Source organism: Melanotaenia boesemani, chromosome 21, assembly GCF_017639745.1.
Source record: "Melanotaenia boesemani isolate fMelBoe1 chromosome 21, fMelBoe1.pri, whole genome shotgun sequence".
Classification (NCBI taxonomy): Eukaryota; Metazoa; Chordata; class Actinopteri; order Atheriniformes; family Melanotaeniidae; genus Melanotaenia; species Melanotaenia boesemani.
This window is the reverse complement of record NC_055702.1, coordinates 29,432,280-29,456,651: the sequence shown is the minus strand read 5'-3', so window position 1 is coordinate 29,456,651 and position 24,372 is coordinate 29,432,280. Positions and strand designations below refer to the sequence as shown.

Here is a 24,372-nt window from a genome sequence, read left to right as displayed (position 1 = left end):
ATGGCTTTGGCAGAGGTGGATGAGTTATGGAGTCTTATTGCAGCAGGAAGGAACGATCTCCTGTACCGTTCCTTAGAGCAGCGGGGTTGGATCAGTCTGCTGCTAAAACTGCTCTTTAGCTTGTCCAGTGTGTTATGGAGGGGGTGGGAGGGGTTGTCCCTGATTGCCAGCAGTTTTGCCAGCATTCTCTCCTCCACCACCTCCTCCAGGGTGACAAGTTTAGAGCCGACAGCAGACTCTGCCTTTCTGATCAGTTTCCTCAGTCTGTTGGCGTCCTTTGCCTTGATGCCCGCACCCCAGGACACTGCAGCAAAGAAGATGGCGCTCTCCACAACAGACTGATAAAACATCTGCAGCATCTTATTGCAGACGTGAAAGGACCTGAGCCTCCTTAAGAAGTAAAGCCGGCTCTGCCCCTTCTTGTAAATGGCGTCTGTGTTGGTGGACCAGTCCAGCTTATTGTTAAGTGTGACGCCTAAATATTTGTATGAGTCCACTGAGTCCACATCTGTCCCATTGATGCAGACAGGAGAGGGCAGAGGCTTTTTCCTCCTAAAGTCCACCACCATCTCTCTCGTCTTCGCCATGTTCAGTAGTAGATGGTTCTCCCCACACCACCTCACAAAGCGGTCCACCAGGTCCCTGTACTCCGCCTCCCTCCCCCCCTCCACACATCCCACAATGGCCGTGTCATCAGAGAATTTCTGCAGATGACACGATTCAGTGCAGTACTTAAAGTCTGATGTGTATGTGGTGAAGAGGAAGGGAGACAGCACAGTTCCCTGGGGGGCCCCAATGTTACTGATCAGACGATCAGACACACAGGTCTGTAACCTCACAAACTGCGGTCTGCCCATCTTTGTGAGGTTACAGACCTGTGTGTCTTATAGAATGGAAGAAAATGTGTTCATATTTACAGCTATCAGTGCGGATGGAATCATTTCTCAGTGAAATGACTCTACTGCAGGCTTGTAAAATTCAGGCCCCCCTTTAAATATTCAGGTCTTTAATCAGAAATGTTCACATTTTGATGTTTGATCTTGTTTTTATTCAATTCTGGAAAAGAAAAGTAACTTACCTGCAGGTAAAAATTAACCTGGCTTTGCTCATTAACACTTAAAAATCCTCTATGTTTCTGGCACCCCGAGGTCCACCTCCTCCACCAGGAGCGGTGGTGTGTATCTCTGTGGGGTAAATGTGATGGATAGCTACCCTTTAGCTGATCTACGGAGGTTTTCCAGGTATTTCTATCCCATCCAGGTTTACAATCCAGCCACTAAATGTAGTTTTATTCAGAGACTCTATCTGGTAAATCCACAATGATCCATGATAACAGCATTATTTATCACATTTCATCATAAAAACATCACCATCACTACTATGTTGCTAAGAGACCTCTATTTAGACCTGGACATGATGATGAAGCCACTTCCTGTCAGACTTTCCACCAATCAGAGAGCTTAGATTGACGGTAACGTCCAATCAGGAGCAGCCAAAGATCAACCAGTGAGCAGAAAGTTCTGTGTGTGTGTGATAAGAAGAAAAATAATGCTCCTCTATGGCTGGAATAAAGCCAAGAAGACGTTTCTGATGCACGGTGGCGCCATATATATATATATAAATATATATATATATAAATAAATTGTCCCCTCACCCTCCGTGGGCAGTCTCTCATCCATCTGAGCTCGGGTCCTCGGGTACACACGCACACACATATATATATATATATATATATATATATATATATATATATATATATATATATATGTATATATATATATACGTTTGTGTGTGTGTGTGTATTCATACATTTGTTGGTGCGATCGTTGAAGACCATGGCTGATTCACACATCTGCAATCTAGGGTGGAAAGTGTAAAAGTGTAAAGTGTAAAAAGTTTAAACTCTTTATGGAGATATGGCCTGGTGATGGTCGTAATAGAGGGCAAAAAAATTATGTGGTGTCCTAATTTTTCAAATGCCTCTCTACCTGCTATTCTTACTTATTCAGTGGTATTTTAAACTGGATTTTGTGGTCTCTTGTTTCAGACTTCCAGAACTACCTGAGGACACAGACGGGGAACAATACAACTGTCAACATCATCATCTCCACCGTTGACTATCTGCTCAGAGTTCAGGTTTGTTTCATTACAGGTGCTGAGTTCACTGACCACTGCTTCTATATTAAGACTTCTGCCTGCGCACCCCCCCCCCCCCCCCCCCCCCCCCCCCCCCCCCCTTCCCCCCACCTGCAGGAGTCCATCAGTGATTTCTACTGGTATTATTCTGGGAAAGATGTTATTGATGAGCAGGGCCAGAGGAATTTCTCCAAGGCTATAAATGTTGCCAAGCAGGTTTTCAACACCCTCACAGAGTACATCCAGGTAGGAGACCACATTCAGCCATCACTGCAGGGAGGCAGAGGAAGCGCATGGTCATATAATTCATCATGGTCAACTCTGCTAAGCAGTACTGACGCGATTGTGTGTCTTCCTGCTGTTGTAGGGACCCTGCACTGGAAACCAGCAGAGTTTAGCTCACAGTCGGCTCTGGGATGCTGTGGTTGGGTTTCTGCACGTCTTTGCTCACATGCAGATGAAGCTGTCTCAGGTGAGTTGGGGCTGATATGACCCTCCTCTGCTGGCATGCTTAAAGACGTGGCCTTTTTAAACCAGTTAAAACCATTTCCTCTAGTGTTGATGAAATGGATGCAACAGGCTTTATTTGGAATATCTGAGATGAAGAACAACAGAACCTTTTTCAGCTGTGCCTTCAGTGAGTGTTGCTCTGGATTTGGGGTGTGGGGTAGTGATCCATTCCATCGACTTCCATCATTTCGCCTTGTTTTCACTGTTTTGTGACATCATGTAAATTTGGACACAAATAAAACTCAATTATCCTTGAAGACTTACCACACCTCTTCCAAATAATAAGCCTTCCATTCTGTAAGCTTACTGTTCCATCTGTTCCATTTGGACACATTCATGTTGAGAGTGTTGCTTTGGACCAGACCCGGTTGGTAGAATCAGTCCGTTCCTGTTGTAGTGTATACAAGATGTCTCAGATACTTACAGGTATTTGGTATTATGATCCCACTATGTAGCACCCCCCTGCTGATGTGATATATTGAATTAGAAATAGGTACACAGAATTTCCAACTTATGACTGGGAAAACCTATAACAATACCAAGCAGAAGTGAGATTTCATGCAGGTTCTTGGGTATGATCCAAGGATAGCTTTAGTGAAATATGTCACTTGTTAGTAATAATACATGACAGTAAAACTGGAGCCTTACTGGATCATCTCATATAAACATCTCATATAAACATTACTAGGCTCAACACCGCCTCTTGGTTTTTTTTACTTCTGTCCCAGTTTTGGACCTCAGTGTGTGAAGATCTTCCTCTACAGGCAGATGATACTGGTTTTCATCTCTGCTCTGCTCTATGAACAAATGACCTTAGACCTGCAGCTTCCCTGCATGTGAGCGGTTTAACATTGTGAGCGACTGAAGTTGGATGAGAACCATGTTCTTACTTCCACAAAGAAACAACTAATCAGGTAGATTGTGCTTGTCAGCAGATGCCAGTGGGTTGTTTTAATGGGGTTTTTTTGTTTTTCACCTCAGGACTCCAGCCAGATCGAGTTACTCAAAGAACTGATGGATCTGCAGAAAGACATGGTGGTCATGCTGCTGTCCATGCTGGAAGGTAACTTTACATCCTGAGCACATCTGTATGAAATGGCCAACTAACCAACTGGTCTCAGTGGTCAGATGTGTTATACTAACTTGTGTTGCAAACAACCCAGAAAATAATGACAACAGGCTGATGGACTACAAATAACCTGAGGAAGAATTCGAGTTTTCCTTTCTAACCAATGTGATATTGTGGCAGGGAACGTGGTGAATGGGACCATTGGGAAGCAGATGGTGGACATGTTGGTAGAATCTTCCAACAATGTGGAGATGATCCTCAAGTTCTTTGACATGTTCCTCAAACTAAAAGACCTGACCTCATCAGATGCATTCAAGGAGTACGATCCAGATGGAAAAGGCAAGCCTCTTAAAACAACCTGATGATGGATGAATAATAAAGATTTACATTATCTGCATGATGCAACCAGCTCATGATTTATAGATTTTTAAATAAACCGACAGGCGTCATCTCTAAGAGGGATTTCCATAAGGCCATGGAGAGCCACAAACACTACACCCAGTCCGAAACGGAGTTCCTGCTCTCTTGTGCTGAGACTGATGAGAATGAACTCCTGGACTATGAAGAATTTGTGGAGCGTTTTCATGAGCCAGCCAAGGTAAATAATAAAAAATATGTTTGCAGATTTAGAGACATTTTGCAGGAAAGATGAAACTCTGAGTGGACCTTCTTATTATAGGTTGGTTCTGTTTGAGAGCACCTTCACCCCTTTGTTTCCTTCACTTGCTTTTGTCTTTTTTTGTTTAATTTTTAGCTTCAGCTGTGACATTGGAAAATTTCTGTTGGAAAAGATAAACATAAAACAATAGCAATAATTTAATATAATAATTTAATAGGTTATTAATGTCTTAATTAATGTTAGAAGAGTGATGCATCATGGAGACAACTTAAAGAGGTGGGTAAATTTACAACTGCAATTCCAAAATAGTTGGTTCAGGACTTTAGAGCAGCTAGAATCCTGAATCAGACCAAAATGGTCTGAAACTTCAGACTCCAAACTCCTAAAACTCCAGCAACTGGTCTCCTCACTTCCCAGACGTTCCCAGACATGTTAGGAGAAGAGATGCTACACCATGCTGAACATCACCCTGGAACTACTTTTTACACCGTGCTGAATATCACCCTGGAACTACTTTTTACACCATGCTGAACATCACCCTGGAACTACTTTTTACTCCATGCTGAACATCACCCTGGAACGACTTTTTACTCCATGCTGAACATCACCCTGGAACTACTTCTACACCATGCTGAACATCACCCTGGAACTACTTTTTACACCGTGCTGAACATCACCCTGGAACTACTTTTTACACCGTGCTGAACATCACCCTGGAACTACTTTTTACTCCATGCCGAACATCACCCTGGAACGACTTTTTACTCCATGCTGAACATCACCCTGGAACTACTTCTACACCATGCTGAACATCACCCTGGAACTACTTTTTACACCGTGCTGAACATCACCCTGGAACTACTTTTTACACCGTGCTGAACATCACCCTGGAACTACTTTTTACTCCATGCCGAACATCACCCTGGAACTACTTTTTCCACCGTGCCGAACATCACCCTGAAACTACTTTTTCCACCGTGCCGAACATCACCCTGGAACTACTTTTTCCACCGTGCCGAACATCACCCTGAAACTACTTTTTCCACCGTGCCGAACATCACCCTGAAACTACTTTTTCCACCGTGCTGAACATCACCCTGGAACTACTTTTTACACAGTGCTGAACATCACCCTGGAACTACTTTTTCCACCGTGCCGAACATCACCCTGGAACTACTTTTTACACCATGCTGAACATCACCCTGAAACTACTTTTTCCACCGTGCCGAACATCACCCTGGAACTACTTTTTACAACATGCTGAACATAACCCTGGAACTACTTTTTACACCGTGCTGAACATCACCCTGGAACTACTTTTTACACCATGCTGAACATCACCCTGGAACTACTTTTTACTCCATGCTGAACATCACCCTGGAACGACTTTTTACTCCATGCTGAACATCACCCTGGAACTACTTCTACACCATGCTGAACATCACCCTGGAACTACTTTTTACACCGTGCTGAACATCACCCTGGAACTACTTTTTCCACCGTGCCGAACATCACCCTGGAACTACTTTTTACACCATGCTGAACATCACCCTGAAACTACTTTTTCCACCGTGCCGAACATCACCCTGGAACTACTTTTTACAACATGCTGAACATAACCCTGGAACTACTTTTTACACCGTGCTGAACATCACCCTGGAACTACTTTTTACACCATGCTGAACATCACCCTGGAACTACTTTTTACTCCATGCTGAACATCACCCTGGAACGACTTTTTACTCCATGCTGAACATCACCCTGGAACTACTTCTACACCATGCTGAACATCACCCTGGAACTACTTTTTACACCGTGCTGAACATCACCCTGGAACTAGTTTTTACTCCATGCTGAACATCACCCTGGAACTACTTTTTACACCATGCTGAACATCACCCTGGAACTACTTTTTACTCCATGCTGAACATCACTCTGGAACGACTTTTTACTCCATGCTGAACATCACCCTGGAACTACTTCTACACCATGCTGAACATCACCCTGGAACTACTTTTTACACCGTGCTGAACATCACCCTGGAACTACTTTTTACTCCATGCTGAACATCACCCTGGAACTACTTTTTCCACCGTGCCGAACATCACCCTGGAGCTACTTTTTACACAGTGCCGAACATCACCCTGGAACTACTTTTTCCACCGTGCCGAACATCACCCTGAAACTACTTTTTCGACCGTGCTGAACATCACCCTGGAACTACTTTTTACTCCATGCTGAACATCACCCTGGAACTACTTTTTCCACCGTGCCGAACATCACCCTGGAGCTACTTTTTACACAGTGCCGAACATCACCCTGGAACTACTTTTTCCACCGTGCCGAACATCACCCTGAAACTACTTTTTCGACCGTGCCGAACATCACCCTGGAGCTACTTTTTCCACCGTGCCGAACATCACCCTGAAACTACTTTTTCCACCGTGCCGAACATCACCCTGAAACTACTTTTTCCACCGTGCCGAACATCACCCTGGAACTACTTTTTCCACCGTGCCGAACATCACCCTGAAACTACTTTTTCCACCGTGCCGAACATCACCCTGGAACTACTTTTTCCACCGTGCCGAACATCACCCTGGAACTACTTTTTACACAGTGCCGAACATCACCCTGGAACTACTTTTTACACCGTGCCGAACATCACCCTGGAACTACTTTTTACACCGTGCTTAACATCACCCTGGAACTACTTTTTACTCCATGCCGAACATCACCCTGGAGCTACTTTTTCCACCGTGCCGAACATCACCCTGGAACTACTTTTTACACAGTGCCGAACATCACCCTGGAACTACTTTTTCCACCGTGCCGAACATCACCCTGGAACTACTTTTTACACCATGCTGAACATCACCCTGAAACTACTTTTTCCACCGTGCCGAACATCACCCTGGAACTACTTTTTACAACATGCTGAACATCACCCTGGAACTACTTTTTACACCGTGCTGAACATCACCCTGGAACTACTTTTTACACCATGCTGAACATCACCCTGGAACTACTTTTTACTCCATGCTGAACATCACCCTGGAACGACTTTTTACTCCATGCTGAACATCACCCTGGAACTACTTCTACACCATGCTGAACATCACCCTGGAACTACTTTTTACACCGTGCTGAACATCACCCTGGAACTACTTTTTACTCCATGCTGAACATCACCCTGGAACTACTTTTTCCACCGTGCCGAACATCACCCTGGAGCTACTTTTTACACAGTGCCGAACATCACCCTGGAACTACTTTTTCCACAGTGCCGAACATCACCCTGGAGCTACTTTTTACACAGTGCCGAACATCACCCTGGAACTACTTTTTCCACCGTGCCGAACATCATCCTGAAACTACTTTTTACACCGTGCTGAACATCACCCTGGAACTACTTTTTACTCCATGCCGAACATCACCCTGGAACTACTTTTTCCACCGTGCCGAACATCACCCTGGAGCTACTTTTTACACAGTGCCGAACATCACCCTGGAACTACTTTTTCCACCATGCCGAACATCCCCCTGAAACTACTTTTTCCACCGTGCCGAACATCACCCTGGAACTACTTTTTCCACCGTGCCGAACATCACCCTGAAACTACTTTTTCCACCGTGCCGAACATCACCCTGGAACTACTTTTTCCACAGTGCTGAACATCACCCTGAAACTACTTTTTCCACCGTGCCGAACATCACCCTGGAACTACTTTTTCCACCGTGCTGAACATCACCCTGGAACTACTTTTTACACAGTGCCGAACATCACCCTGGAACTACTTTTTACACCGTGCCGAACATCACCCTGGAACTACTTTTTACACCGTGCCTAACATCACCCTGGAACTACTTTTTACTCCATGCTGAACATCACCCTGGAGCTACTTTTTCCACCGTGCCGAACATCACCCTGGAACTACTTTTTCCACCGTGCCGAACATCACCCTGAAACTACTTTTTACACCGTGCTGAACATCACCCTGGAACTACTTTTTACTCCATGCTGAACATCACCCTGAAACTACTTTTTCCACCGTGCCGAACATCACCCTGAAACTACTTTTTCCACCGTGCCGAACATCACCCTGAAACTACTTTTTCCACCGTGCCGAACATCACCCTGGAACTACTTTTTCCACCGTGCCGAACATCACCCTGAAACTACTTTTTCCACCGTGCCGAACATCACCCTGGAACTACTTTTTCCACCGTGCCGAACATCACCCTGGAACTACTTTTTACACAGTGCCGAACATCACCCTGGAACTACTTTTTACACAGTGCCGAACATCACCCTGGAACTACTTTTTACACCGTGCCGAACATCACCCTGGAACTACTTTTTACACAGTGCCGAACATCACCCTGGAACTACTTTTTCCACCGTGCCGAACATCACCCTGGAACTACTTTTTACACCATGCTGAACATCACCCTGGAACTACTTTTTACTCCATGCTGAACATCACCCTGGAACTACTTTTTACACCGTCCCGAACATCACCCTGGAACTACTTTTTACTCCATGCTGAACATCACCCTGGAACTACTTTTTACACCGTGCCGAACATCACCCTGGAACTACTTTTTACACCGTGCCTAACATCACCCTGGAACTACTTTTTACTCCATGCTGAACATCACCCTGGAGCTACTTTTTCCACCGTGCCGAACATCACCCTGGAACTACTTTTTCCACCGTGCCGAACATCACCCTGAAACTACTTTTTACACCGTGCTGAACATCACCCTGGAACTACTTTTTACTCCATGCTGAACATCACCCTGAAACTACTTTTTCCACCGTGCCGAACATCACCCTGAAACTACTTTTTCCACCGTGCCGAACATCACCCTGAAACTACTTTTTCCACCGTGCCGAACATCACCCTGGAACTACTTTTTCCACCGTGCCGAACATCACCCTGAAACTACTTTTTCCACGGTGCCGAACATCACCCTGGAACTACTTTTTCCACCGTGCCGAACATCACCCTGGAACTACTTTTTACACAGTGCCGAACATCACCCTGGAACTACTTTTTACACAGTGCCGAACATCACCCTGGAACTACTTTTTCCACCGTGCCGAACATCACCCTGGAACTACTTTTTACACCATGCTGAACATCACCCTGGAACTACTTTTTACTCCATGCTGAACATCACCCTGGAACTACTTTTTACACCGTCCCAAACATCACCCTGGAACTACTTTTTACTCCATGCTGAACATCACCCTGGAGCTACTTTTTCCACCGTGCCGAACATCACCCTGGAACTACTTTTTACACAGTGCCGAACATCACCCTGCAACTACTTTTTACACCGTGCCGAACATCACCCTGGAACTACTTTTTACACAGTGCCAAACATCACCCTGCAACTACTTTTTCCACCGTGCCGAACATCACCCTGGAACTACTTTTTACTCCATGCCGAACATCACCCTGGAACTACTTTTTCCACCATGCCGAACATCACCCTGAAACTACTTTTTACTCCTTGCTGAACATAACCCTGGTACTACTTTTTCCACCATGCCGAACATCACCCTGGAACTACTTTTTACTCCATGCTGAACATCACCCTGGAACGACTTTTTACTCCATGCTGAACATCACCCTGGAACTACTTCTACACCATGCTGAACATCACCCTGGAACTACTTTTTACACCGTGCTGAACATCACCCTGGAACTACTTTTTACTCCATGCTGAACATCACCCTGGAACTACTTTTTACACCGTGCTGAACATCACCCTGGAACTACTTTTTACTCCATGCTGAACATCACCCTGGAACTACTTTTTCCACCGTGCCGAACATCACCCTGGAGCTACTTTTTACGCAGTGCCAAACATCACCCTGGAACTACTTTTTACACCATGCTGAACATCACCCTGGAACTACTTTTTCCACAGTGCCGAACATCACCCTGGAACTACTTTTTACACCGTGCCGAACATCACCCTGGAAGTACTTTTAACTCCATGCTGAACATCACCCTGAAACTACTTTTTCCACCGTGCTGAACATTACCCTGAAACTACTTTTTACACCATGCCGAACATCACCCTGGAACTACTTTTTACTCCATGCTGAACATCACCCTGGAACTACTTTTTACACAGTGCCCAACATCACCCTGGAACTACTTTTTACACCATGCTGAACATCACCCTGGAACTACTTTTTACACAGTGCCGAACATCACCCCTGAACTACTTTTTACACCATGCTGAACATCACCCTGGAACTACTTTTTACACCATGCTGAACATCACCCTGGAACTACTTTTTCCACCGTGCCGAACATCCCCCTGGAACTACTTTTTCTACCGTGCCAAACATCACCCTGGAACTACTTTTTACTCCATGCTGAACATCACGCTGGAACTACTTTTTACACCATGCCGAACATCACCCTGGAACTACTTTTTACACAGTGCCGAACATCACCCTGGAACTACTTTTTACTCCATGCTGAACATCACGCTGGAACTACTTTTTACACCATGCCGAACATCACCCTGGAACTACTTTTTACACAGTGCCGAACATCACCCTGGAACTACTTTTTCTACTGTGCCGAACATCACCCTGGAACTACTTTTTCCACCGTGCTGAACATCACCCTGGAACTACTTTTTACACAGTGCCGAACATCACCCTGGAACTACTTTTTCTACCGTGCCGAACATCACCCTGGAACTACTTTTTCCACCGTGCTGAACATCACCCTGGAACTACTTTTTACTCCGTGCTGAACATCACCCTGGAACTACTTTTTCCACCATGCCGAACATCACCCTGGAACTACTTTTTACTCCATGCCCAACATCACCCTGGAACTACTTTTTACACAGTGCCGAACATCACCCTGGAACTACTTTTTCTACCGTGCCGAACATCACCCTGGAACTACTTTTTACTCCATGCTGAACATCACCCTGGAACTACTTTTTACACCATGCTGAACATCACCCTGGAACTACTTTTTACACCGTGCTGAACATCACCCTGGACCTACTTTTTACACCGTGCCGAACATCACCCTGGAGCTACTTTTTCCACCATGCCGAACATCACCCTGAAACAACTTTTTCCACCGTGCCGAACATCACCCTGGAACTACTTTTTCCAGCGTGCCGAACATCACCCTGGAACTACTTTTTCCACCGTGCCGAACATCACCCTGGAACTACTTTTTCCACCGTGCCGAACATCACCCTGGAACTACTTTTTCCACCGTGCCGAACATCACCCTGGACCTACTTTTTCTACCGTTCCGAACATCACCCTGGAACTACTTTTTCCACGTGCTGAACATCACCCTGAAACTACTTTTTACACCGTGCTGAACATCACCCTGGAACTACTTTTTACTCCATGCTGAACATCTCCCTGGAACTACTTTTTACACCATGCTGAACATCACCCTGGAACTACTTTTTACACCATGCTGAACATCACCCTGGAACTACTTTTTACACCATGCTGAACATCTCCCTGGAACCACTTTTTACACCATGCTTAACATCACCCTGGAGCTACTTTTTACACAGTGCCGAACATCAACCTGGAACTACTTTTTACACCATGCCGAACATCACCCTGGAACTACTTTTTACACCATGCCGAACACCACCCTGGAACTACTTTTCCAGATGTGTTGCTGCATCAGTTTTAATATTAGCTCATATTTTCCATCACATGGTGAAACGTCTCAGTTTATTGTCACGGTGGTAGCGAAGAAGTGGACCCAAAAGCGGACTGAAAAGGCAGGTGAGTGAAAAAATCCAGGGTTTAATGAAGACAACTGGTAACCGACAAAGACAAAAACGAGGAAAACAACGATGGCCTGACAAAGATTAATAGAAACCACGGAGGATATATATATGTAGTAAGGATGACTAACAGAACAGATGAAGCGAATGAGCTAAGAAACCAGGTGAACTGGGAAACAGAAAGCAAAACAGAAAACACAAGGGAAGGAACTACAAAATAAAACAGGAAACCAAATAGGAGCATGACAAAAAACCTACAGAACAATAAAACAACAAACCACTTAACCAAAAACTCGTAGACCATGACATTCATCATCTAATATGTTGCTTATCTTCTACTGGGGATGAAATATGGCTTGATAAGATTTGGAAATCATTGAATTCTGCTTTTACTTGCATTTTACACAGAGACCTAACTAGTTTGGGAGTGTGGTTGTAGTATTATGTACCCACTGGAATGATCTACAGTCTATAACCGACATGTCATAACCTGCAGCTTGGAGACATCCGCCTACTTCAGTGAAGTCATTCCACCAGTGGTCGATGTGTTTGGTCATCTTTTTTAGTGTTTGTATATTAACCATGTATTATTAGATTTATGCTTTATCCCACATCTCTTTATGTACAGTCTTCAGCTTTCTTTCGTTCTTCTGTTCTTGGATTATAAATGGTTAAATCATTAGAAATGTTACTGTGATCCAAAGGACATTGGCTTCAATGTGGCCGTGTTACTGACCAACCTGTCCGAGCACATGCCTCACGACACCCGGCTGCAGACCTTCCTGGAGCTGGCAGACAGCGTCCTCAATTACTTCCAACCGTACCTGGGCCGGATTGAGATCATGGGCAGCGCTAAGCGAATCGAGAGGGCCTACTTTGAGATTAGTGAATCCAGTCGGACACAGTGGGAGAAGCCTCAGGTAAAAATGTTCGTCTGATCACAAATCATTTCAGGTTTCTGTTTCTATCATCATCTAGTTACTGTGTTAATTTGGAAGAACCTTTTTCCTTCCTACCCAGGTCAAAGAATCCAAACGTCAGTTCATCTTTGACGTGGTGAATGAAGGTGGGGAGAAGGAGAAGATGGAGCTCTTTGTGAATTTCTGTGAGGACACCATATTTGAAATGCAGCTGGCAGCTCAGATGTCCGATGCTGGCGAGCGTTCGTCGGCAAAAGAAGAGAGTGAACTCGAGAAACCAGATGAGGAGAACCCTGATATGGGCTTCTTTTCCCTCACCACTGTCCGCATGGCCCTGCTGGCTCTTCGTTACAACATCATGCTGCTGATAAAGGTGCAAACACACACTTCGTTGACCGTCTTTAAGGTTGTAGGTAAACTATTTGGAATATCTGAAGATTTTTGAAAATGTGACAAAAAGTTTGATCCTTTGTGACACAAAGGTCAGAAAAAGTTTTGTTGGTGTATTAACTTCCTATTTAGTCATCGTGTTAATCTTTATGTGATTAAATGGAAATGTGGGGCTTCAGTGTGCATCAACCTGAATGTGGCGTGGGAGCGTATGGGTGGAGTCTCTGCAGTTCCCAGCCTTTGACTGTAAACATTGTGATGACTGTGTGTAAATCTGACTGTGTTCATTTGGGAGAACCTTTTTCTTTCCTACCCAACTCAAAATATCCAAACGTCAGTTCATCTTTGCCGTGGTGAATGAAGGTGGGGAGAAGAAGAAGATGGAGCTCTTTGGGGCAGCGTAGCTCAAAGGGTAGAGTGGTCATCTTGTAGCCTGAACAACGAATTAAATTTTTTTTCTGGTTTCTGCTTCTGTGATGCCCACTTACACTTCAAACCCTGCAAAGTTCTTTGTCTTTGCAGCACCAAAATGGCTTGCTAAAGGTCATCAAGCCAATCCTAACAATTAAATTTATTAAAAAGGAAAATTTGAGGTCTAAACTAAAGGCTGGTACACACATAAGTATTTTCTAAATCCGAAGAGACGTTTTACCCTCCACATATGAAGATTTAAAAACATATCAGACATTTAACAGCTATGATGGTACTGTGTGTGGTGGGTCGGATAATTTCAGCACAAAACAACACACACCTCAATCGATCTACAATCTAGTCCTCCGAGCCAGAAATCTTGTGTGATCAAACGGGATCTAACAAAAATGAAGAAGAAACATAGCAACAACCAGAAAATTAAAGACGAACCATGGCAACAAACAGAAAACACATCTCCCAGCATGTAAGAGGACATACATGATGAAGTAAAGGCAGTGGTCTTGCGAATATTGTTAACAGAAAAATCCAGAACTGAAAAAATAACAGACTGGAGACGGCGTTTACACGGACTATATATCCTTCCTTGCTCTCCAGTCAGCTCGTTCTCTGATTGGCTACATTCTGTTCCACGTCACCATCCAGAGTCACGACTCAGGAGTCGTCAGCTTTCCACACACATGACGATCTTTGGTCGAAAATATTGAACATGTTCAAAACTTCCAATTGTCGGCCACGATCCATTTCGGATTGTTGGGATGAATTCGCTCTTAACACAACTCAGACCACAGGATGATTGCCTCGGTTTCCTGGTCTTGCCAACTTGCTCTCTACAACATCAGGCGGATCAGACCCTACCTGACTGAACACACGGCCCAGCTCCTGGTCCAGGCTCTGGTCATTTCATGCATTGACTACTGCAACTCCTTACTGGCTGGCCTGCCTGCATGCTCAGTTAAACCTCTGCAGATGATCCAGAACGCAGCAGCACGTCTGGTCTTCAACCAGCCCAAAAGAGCTCATGTCACTCCGCTGCTAATCGCTCTCCACTGGCTTCCAGTTGCAGCGCATCAAATTCAAAGCTCTGCTTCTGGCTTACAAAACAATAACCCAAACGGCTCCGGTCTACCTCCACTCCTTAATCCAGAGCTACACTCCCTCTCCACAGTTACGCTCTGCCAGTGAAAGACGCCTAGTGCTCCCACCACAAGGTGGCGCCACATCATTAGCTAGACTTTTCTCTGTTGTTCCCCGGTGGTGGAACGATCTACCAAACTCTGTCCGATCCGCAGAGTCCTTATCCACTTTTAAAAGCAAGCTAAAGACTCAGTTGTTTAAGGAGCATTTCCACATTTGTGAGTAAAATAGTCCTAGGAATGAGTAAAGGAGTCTTAGTAATGAGTAAAGTATTCCCATATAACTGCTTGCGGTTTGAACTGTGTTTGCTTTGGAAGCCGATGCTTGGTAGAATCTTTTAGATAAGTGTCTCCCATCATGTTGCTATGCAACATGTTAGCATGCTGCTTCCTGGTATCTGCTAACATCTTCTGGACTGTAGGATCTCACGCTGCCTCTTGTTCAAGGTGTCCAGTTAAAAAACAGTTAGAAGTTGACAGGTTGTCTGCTTCCTGAAGCCAAACTGAGAGCTGGCTCCATAGGGAGCGTTCTGGTAACTGAAGGCTCTGCCTCCCATGCTACTTATAGAACCTCTAGGAACCACCAGCAGATCTGCAGTATGATAGTGAAATGCTCTTTTGGGAAAATCTGAAACACTTTGACATCAAGCTACATCAAGCTATGGAGCTTGATCTCTAAGATCTTTATATGTGAGAAGATTTTTTTCTGATCTCACCTGATAATTGTCATGAGAACCATCGCTGCAGCAGTTTGTATCAGATGGAGACTTTTCAGAAAATTTCTTTGACAATAAATATCAGGAATTACCCTGGTCCAGTCTGAAAGAAAGACATCCATGGACCAGTTTTCCTGCCATCACTCTGAGACAGGATGTGCCTCATTCTGGTAATATTATGTAGGTGGAAGAAGGTGGTCCTAAAAACCTGTTTAATATGTCTGTCGATGAACTGACTCTGGTTCAGAATAACTCCAAGACACTTCACACTCAGCTTCCTGTTTTCAGGTGCTGTCCATGAAGAGCCTGAAGAAGCAGATGAAGAGGATTAAGAGCATGACGGTGAAGGATATGCTGACCACCCTGGTGTCCTTTTACTGGTCGGTGTTGCTAGGCCTCCTACACATAGTCTTCAGTGTGGCTCGAGGATTTTGCAGAATCTTCTACAACACCTTCATGGGAGGAAATCTGGTGGAGGGGGCCAAGGCCATCAAGGTAATCATCAGGATTTAGAGAAACAAACCAGATTTACCAGGTCAGTATAAATCCAGATTCAGTAAAATCTCTGTCCCCAGATGTCGGACCTGTTGGCCAACATGCCAGATCCCACCCAGGATGAGGTGCGGGGTGAAGGGGAGGACCGGGAGAAGAGGCTGTCTGAGCGCAGCTCTGCAAAGGAGGACCTGGCTGACCTGGCAGTCAATATAAGTGAGACCGAGCTCCTGTCAGACATATTTGGTTTAGACTTGAGAAGAGAGGGGGGGCAGTACAAGATCACCCCTCATAATCCCAATGCCAGCCTTACTGAGCTCCTCAACTCCCCAGTTCCCTGTCCAACCCCATCTTCTGCACCTCAGCCTGAACTCAGACAAAGACATAAGGTAGGAACCTTTTTCTGTTCATCACAAATATTCTTCTAAATGAAAATCATTGGAAAACCACTGTTAGATTATGGTGAATGTTCAGACATTGTCAGAAGTTTCCTGCTAACATTCCAGACATATTGGAATAGGATTTGGATGAATGAAAATGGCTCATTTGAACATCTGGATGAATCCTGATAAAGTTCTTTGTAGTTGTTCATTGTTTTCCAGTCAAGTTGTTTCCAAAGATTGTTGATGTAAAACCTACTTTTATTTCTGGTATTTTCGTGGAATTCCCTCTTACATCAGCACTATTGCTGGAAATTTGGTCTGTACTCATTTGGGTTTCTTCCTGGTGGATCATCTGACATTTCAGACTGAAATGGTAGAACATTAAATTAAGATTTTTGTTTGGGACGTCATGATTTCTAACTGAAAATGAAGAGGAAATAGAAAAGAAATATTTAAAAGTTGTATTTATAGACTTTTTATACCTTAACAACATGGATAAGTTACACTCACTCGCTTGTTTGTTTGAATGTCTGTTTTTCTCTCAGTCAAATAGTTCTGCCATGGAGGAGAAGGAAGCAGGTCCAGAAACTGAATCTGAACCTGAGAAAACATCAGGGTATGTCCATATTTTTATTCTCATTTTAAGCATTCTTGTAATAAAAGATGTCTGCATTCATCAAAGAGGAGAGTGACTGAATGGCAGCACCATGTTTACTCTACACCAGCTTTCTTTCCCACATCTGAGAGGTGTTTCACAGGCAATGATCCTTTGAGTAGAACCATAGTGTTTAAGGCAATCACATAGTTCTTCATCAGTTTCTCTACCTGCTAAGCCACTGACTACAACTGAATTACAAACATATTAATTGCTCTTTTGGACAATGGCCATATTGGGACAACTTTTGGGTCTCTGGTCTAGAAATAATTAACATAAACCGCTCCTGGCTGACTCGCCAAATTTTACGTAGCACTTTATGTCACTATGATATAGAGAAAAGTATGAGTTACTGGACCAGTTCTAGGTTCTGAGGAGTGGAAGTGTATTCACTGACCAAAACTGTCATGGGTTAGGTCTACAGTGTCTTGTCCGTACCAGGCATCTACTCCGGCTGGAAAATATACATTACAACTTTGTAGTTAGGTTCCTGAATGCACCTCAAACAAGGCAGAAGTATAGAATCAGAGCTCCCCAACGCGAAAGTTTAAAAGCCCTACATGTCCGATATTTATATACACTGTGTGCAGAATTATTAGGCAAATGAGTATTTTGATCACATCATCCTCTTTATGCATGTTGTTCTACTCCAACTGGTACAGGCTTGAAAGCCTACTACCAATTAAGCATATCAGGTGATGTGCATCTCTGTAATGAGAAGGGGTGTGGTCTAATGACATCAACACCCTATATCAGGTGTGCATAATTATTAGGCAACTTCCATTCCTTTGGCAAAATGGGTCAGAAGAGAGATTTGACGGACTCTGAAAAGTCAAAAATAGTGAGATGTCTTGCAGAGGGATGCAGCGCTCTTAAAATTGACAAGCTTTTGAGGCGTGATCATCGAACAATCAAGTGTTTCATTCAAAATAGTCAACAGGGTCGCAAGAAGCGTGTTGAAAAAACAAGGAGCAAAATAACTGCCCATGAACTGAGGAAAATCAAGCGTGAAGCTGCCAAGATGCCATTGGCCACCAGTTTTGCCATATTTCAGAGCTGCAACATCACCGGAGTGCCAAGAAGCACAAGGTGTGCAATACTCAGGGACATGGCCAAGGTAAGGAAGGCTGAAAAACGACCACCACTGAACAAGACACACAAGATAAAACGTCAAGACTGGGCCAAGAAATATCATAAGACTGATTTTTCTAAGGTTTTATGGACTGATGAAATGAGAGTGAGTCTTGATGGGCCAGATGGATGGGCCCGTGGCTGGATCAGTACAGGGCAGAGAGCTCCACTCCGACTCAGATGCCAGCAAGGTAGAGGTGGGATACTGGTATGGGCTGGTATCATCAAAGATGAGCTTGTGGGACCTTTTCGGGTTGAAGATGGAGTCAAGCTCAACTCCCAGTCCTACTGCCAGTTTCTGGAAGACACCTTCTTCAAGCAGTGGTACAGGAAGAAGTCAGCATCGTTCAAGAAAAACATGATTTTCATGCAGGACAATGCTCCATCACACGCATCCAAGTACTCCACTGCGTGGCTGGCCAGAAAAGGTCTAAAAGAAGAAAAAATAATGACATGGCCTCCTTGTTCACCTGATCTTAACCCCATAGAGAACCTGTGGTCCCTCATCAAATGTGAGATCTACAGGGAGGGAAAACAGTACACCTCTCTGAACAGGGTCTGGGAGGCTGTGGTTGCTGCTGCACGCAATGTTGATCGTGAACAGATCAAGACACTGACAGAATCTATGGATGGCAGGCTTTTGAGTGTCCTCGCAAAGAAAGGTGGTTATATTGGTCACTGATTTGTTTTTGTTTTGTTTTTGAATGCCAGAAATGTATAATTGTAAATTTTGAGTTGTTATATTGGTTTCCCTGGTGAAAATAAATAAGTGAAATGGGTATATATTTGGTTTTTGTTAGGTTGCCTAATAATTATGCACAGTAATAGTCACCTGCACACACAGAAATATCCTCCTAAGATACTAAAACTAAAAAAAACCCACTCCAACTTCCAAACATATTCAGCTTTGATATTTATGAGTCTTTTGTGTTCATTGCGAACATAGTTGTTGTTCTATAATAAAATTAATCCTCAAAAATACAACTTGCCTAATAATTCTGCACACCCTGTATAAGAAGCGAGAAATGTAACATGAGAATATAGGGAGGGACATCGAGTATGACCAGAGGCCAAGAAGCCAAGAAAGTCAGCAAGGAACGCTGTGTTGATCACTGAAGAAGCTAATGAGCAAACAAGAGTTGCAGGAAAGCTAACAGAACAAGCAGGCAAGTTGATGGAGCGAACTGAACAGACGCAACAAGTATGGCAAAGTCTGGCAGACTTGGAAACGGTTCTACAGGAGTTTCGTTGTGAAAACTCAGACCCTTGGGAGGATATCAGACAATTTGGGAGGATATCAGAAAGACAAATGACAGGACTGAAAAGCAGATAGTTGTCTCAGAGGATCGCATCCAAACCATTGAGGATGTAACATTGGAACTTGTGACACTGCAAAAACAGCTTGAGACCAGAATGATAGACCAAGAGGGCCGCTCAAGAAGAAAGAACCTCAGGACTCATGGTGTGAAGAAAGGAGCAGAGGATAGTGTAGAATCAATGCCTGTCTTCACAGAGGCCCTGCTGAGGGAGAAGCTGGATTTACCATCTTTTGAACTCAACACTGAAAGGGCTCGCCATGCACTGGTTACGCATTCCCCAAAAGAAGCTCCACCAAGATCTGTAGTGGTGAGATTGCTAAGCTTCAGAAGTAAAGAGACTTATTAAGAAAGTCTGGCATAAAAAAATGGAGAAGAATGTTTCTGGATCATGACTAAGCACCAGAGATACAGAGGAGACGGAGGGAATATACCAAAGCAAAAAGAATTCTGAAAGAAAAAAATATACACTTCCAGATGCAATTTCCAGCCAAATTTCACGTGTTCTATGAGAGCGAGACATGCACCTATAACACGGTGGAGAAAGAGACCAAGAACATGAAAGCGAAAGGGTTCCAGGTGACGGTTGGGAAGCCAGCTGACAATCTGATGGAGAGAATCAAACGATTAACATGGCATTTGAGCCAAGCCTCAGATGGTGGAGGTGTACAGGAGGCAAGACTGAGTTACAAACAGAAATTGCAGGTTTTTAGGAGAGCCTGAGAGGTTTTTGTTTAAGTTGGGATCAGGGCATTTAGGCTAATGTCCTCTTGTTTAAAGGGATTTGTTTTACAAGGATTGAAGGTGAGGCTGCAGGTAGATATTGAGGAAGGTATTTTTGAATTGTATTGAGCTGGAAGTGTTATTTCCTCTGTTTGAGTTTAAAAGGTTGGGGTGTTTTCCATTTGAATGGACATGTAGACCATGCTAAGAGAGGGCCGTCTGTTCAATCCCTCAGAGGCAATCCAAGGCTCGGTTAAAGTCAAGGCGGAGGCTAAATTGAACCTCCTTCTCTGTTTTATTTTAGCCTCGGTTACAGACTTGTGTTCTACTGTGTTCTTTATTCATTACTGGTCATGTGGCAAAAGGGGCACTTACAGAGTGAAGGCAAAGGTAGAAAGCAGAGGGCATAATGAATAACAATCACAAAGGTATCACAAAAAGTCTGATTCAAGTAGCTTCATATAGTGTAAATGGATGCTCAACCCAGTTAAAAGATGTAAGATAAGATGAAAAAGGAAAAGATGGGGATTTTGTTCTTACAGGAGACCCGCTTGACAGAGAAATAACACAAAAACTTAAAAGCAATGGTTATAGCCAAGTGTTTTCTGCATCACAGAAATCAAGTCCTAGGACAGAGTGGCTATATTAGTTTCACAAGGAGCCTCATTTGAGAAATGATCAGTATTAAGGGACAAAGAAGGCAGATGTATTCCAGTTAAAGGAAGATTGGAGGGAGACTTGGTGACTCTTTTCAATATATGACCAGGAGTTGTCAACAATCAGAAGGGTTTTAAAATCTATTCTGACTGACTGGAAACCAGTGTAAAGATTTTATAACTATCAATCATTTCAGAGCTTTTAACCAAATCTCCTGGTTAAAACTCCAGCAGCAGCATTTTGGATGAGCTGCAGATGTTTAATGCTCTTTTTAGGAAGTCCTGTTAAAGACCATTACAGTAATCTAGTCTACTGGAGATGGATGCATGGAGGAGTTTCTCCTGGTCTTACTGGGAGACAAAACAAAATACAAAACTGCTCAGTCAAGGCCGAGTCAGCTAATGCAACAGAGGAAATATCAGCACCTTTAGAGATAAGCAGGTCCAGAATGTGGCCTGAAATGTGGGTCGGTTATTTTATGTGTTGCCACAAACCAAACACGTCCACCATAGAAGAAAATTCCTTAACATTCCATCATGTTATCTATGTGGATGTTAAAATCCCCACTTAAGATAAAATGGTTAAAATCATTAGAGAAAGATATTGAGTTAACTAAAATATTAACTCAGGATTTGGGAGTTAACTTATCAAAATACATAAAATGACTAAAATCTCTTAATATTGATCCTTTATTATCTACAATTAAACCTGATATTTGAAGACGGAATCTAAGACTTTTATGAGTATCACATCAAGATTAGAAGTGATTAAGATGAATACACTCCCAAGGTTACTGTACCTGTTCCAGACTTTGCCAGTGGAATTCATAGAGTGGGATAAGATGATTTCTTGATACGCCTGGCAAGGAAAGAGAACAAGGACCAGATACAGAATGCTGCAAATGCCTAAAGCCAAGGGAGGACAAGGTCTCCCATGCTTACAGAGCTGCTATCAGGCAGCACAAATAGAACCATGCTAAACATATGCAATCCCTCATACGTTGCAAGATGGAAAGAAATAAAGCTCATGTGACGAATGGGGTCCGTGTACAGGCCATGACCAGTGATGAAACACTGAAAACTGTTGGCTGGGTATCACTCAGGATCTGGTCAGACATGGTTGCTAAAAGTAAGTTGCATACTGTAGATTAATAAAGTGGATTGTAAATGACACAGAATTTCTACCATACAGAATGGATGGAGGTACAAAAGTTGGGGAAGGGAGTGTGTGTATATATATATATATATATATATATATACACATATATATATATATATACTTCCAAGAAATAAAGAAATAATTTTATAGATACTTGCAACTGAGACACTACTTGGGACAAAAAGAAGAGAAAACTTAGATGGGTCTGAGCTAGAATTTATTTGAATGTTATTTTCAGCTTGTGAATGAAGTTGGGAAGAAGAGTCATTTTTAAATTATATGCAGGCATATAAAATTTAAAAGGACGTAACACTGTATTTATAAAAGAGAAGTGGGGGAAAGAGTTTTTTCAGGAGAGGAATGGCAATAAATTTGTGATCAACAGTGGAGAGCAACATATTCCTTATCCTGGAGGGAGTTTGGGTGGAAAAAGATACCTGTGACACCTGCACAGAAAAATAAATAAATAAAACCATGAGTAAAAATGCCGGAGACAACGTGGGGCAAATAAAGCTGGTCCCTTTCATGTATTCTGGGACTGTCCAGTAATAAAGCGTTACCGAATGGATGAAGTACTCAGGATTAAAATGATTAAATTATTACATTTTGGGAAATTGAATGTAGAAATGAAAAAAGCTCATGATATCAGAATGTTTATGATAACGTTGATTTAGGGAAAAAAGCTAGCACTAGCTTATGGCTGAAGACAGCCGTGCCCAGCGTTGATGACTGGGTTGAAGTTTTACGTGATACATATGTAATGGAAAAGTTAACATGCTCTAAGATTGAAATGGGACAAATTTAATGGTATTTGGAAAGGTTTGAAGAAATACATCAAGCCTGCCTCAGGCCAGGTTGCTTGCCACAGAGTTCATTGTGTTCTTTCTTGTGATACACTGGTGACATATTCTGCTCATTAAATGCAGCACTGTATGTCGTGTATGATATTTATTACACCTTTTTTTCTGCAAATGTGTTTTGTTTGTTCATTCTTTGGCTTGTTTATTCTTATGAACAAATTTACATGGTCTCTCCTCCCACCTTCTGACAGATAAATGGGAAATGGGACATTACTTATATGAGATGTAAGATTCCATTAAAAACAGTTTTGATGTTGATCTGTATCAACCGTGTACTTTGCTCATGTATCTTTTTTCCAGTTGCTTTTATATTGTTAGTCTTAGTTTATTTTGAAATTCAACAAGAAGGTCTGTATTGTTTAAGAGAACAGTGAGGGCTGGAATGTAATGAAAAGCAGAAATGGGTGTATAAATGTAAAAGAAGTCATACTAAAAGTAACCAGTTGTACCACACGTAATAAAACATAAAAAAAAAACTTTGCAGTTAGCTTTAGCTTCTCTGCTTCGCCTCCTGTCTGTGGGTCTAGGTTGAGGAATACTTCACCTACTTGGTTTTAACTTTTAGCTATATTGTATTTTAAAGCAAAAATGATGCACAGATGAACGGTCACAAAGTGCTGTTTCTTTGTGTTTCTTGTCATTAACTGTATTTAGTATTTTTTGAGAACCTGTTGAGGGTCTGTGATGTTGTTTATGAATATGTAAACACAGAATGAATGTTTGGTGCTTTCAGGACTGGTGATGCAGTGAGACAGGAAAAACCGCAGAAGAACGAAAAGATGAAATCAAAAGTGAGAAGACCCCTCAACTCGAGGTCTGAAGAATCCGACCTGCAGGAGTCGGTCTTCCAGAAGAAGATAATCGCCTATCAGAGGAAATTACTGGTACCTTGATTTTTATCTTGCTCAGTTGAATTAAATCACACTGGTTCCATTTCATGGAAGTGAGCAGTGGGAATGAGGAGCAGTGCTTTTACTTCATCTTCCGGTCATTCCTGCAGAACTACTTTGCCAGAAACTTCTACAACATGAGGATGCTGGCACTCTTTGTTGCCTTTGCAATCAACTTCATTCTCCTGTTTTATAAGGTAACTACTCAGTAAATGAAACACACCTGACACTAAATCAGAGATGTATCCAAACTCACATAGTTTCCATTCACCGAGTTAGTAATTCTGAAACCAGTATGTTAACGTGGTCAGCTGGGCCCTAGCCTGGGTAACCTGATACCTGAGAATCTACAGATAAGGAAGATATGTGAAAA

General features: G+C 43.1%; 1 protein-coding gene across 1 annotated transcript in view; it reads left to right on the top strand.

Moving 5' to 3' along the window:
• Nucleotides 1–24,372, top strand: part of ryr2a (ryanodine receptor 2a (cardiac)) — a 392,644-nt gene that overhangs the window by 314,505 nt on the left and 53,767 nt on the right. The window contains exons 91-103 of the mRNA XM_041973182.1: nt 2,048–2,136; nt 2,254–2,382; nt 2,504–2,608; nt 3,628–3,709; nt 3,896–4,054; nt 4,159–4,313; nt 12,848–13,063; nt 13,164–13,436; nt 16,023–16,229; nt 16,310–16,615; nt 17,155–17,225; nt 23,843–23,993; nt 24,110–24,196. Of these exons, the coding sequence (XP_041829116.1) occupies nt 2,048–2,136; nt 2,254–2,382; nt 2,504–2,608; nt 3,628–3,709; nt 3,896–4,054; nt 4,159–4,313; nt 12,848–13,063; nt 13,164–13,436; nt 16,023–16,229; nt 16,310–16,615; nt 17,155–17,225; nt 23,843–23,993; nt 24,110–24,196 (2,030 nt within the window). The remainder of the gene's footprint in view (nt 1–2,047; nt 2,137–2,253; nt 2,383–2,503; nt 2,609–3,627; nt 3,710–3,895; nt 4,055–4,158; nt 4,314–12,847; nt 13,064–13,163; nt 13,437–16,022; nt 16,230–16,309; nt 16,616–17,154; nt 17,226–23,842; nt 23,994–24,109; nt 24,197–24,372) is intronic.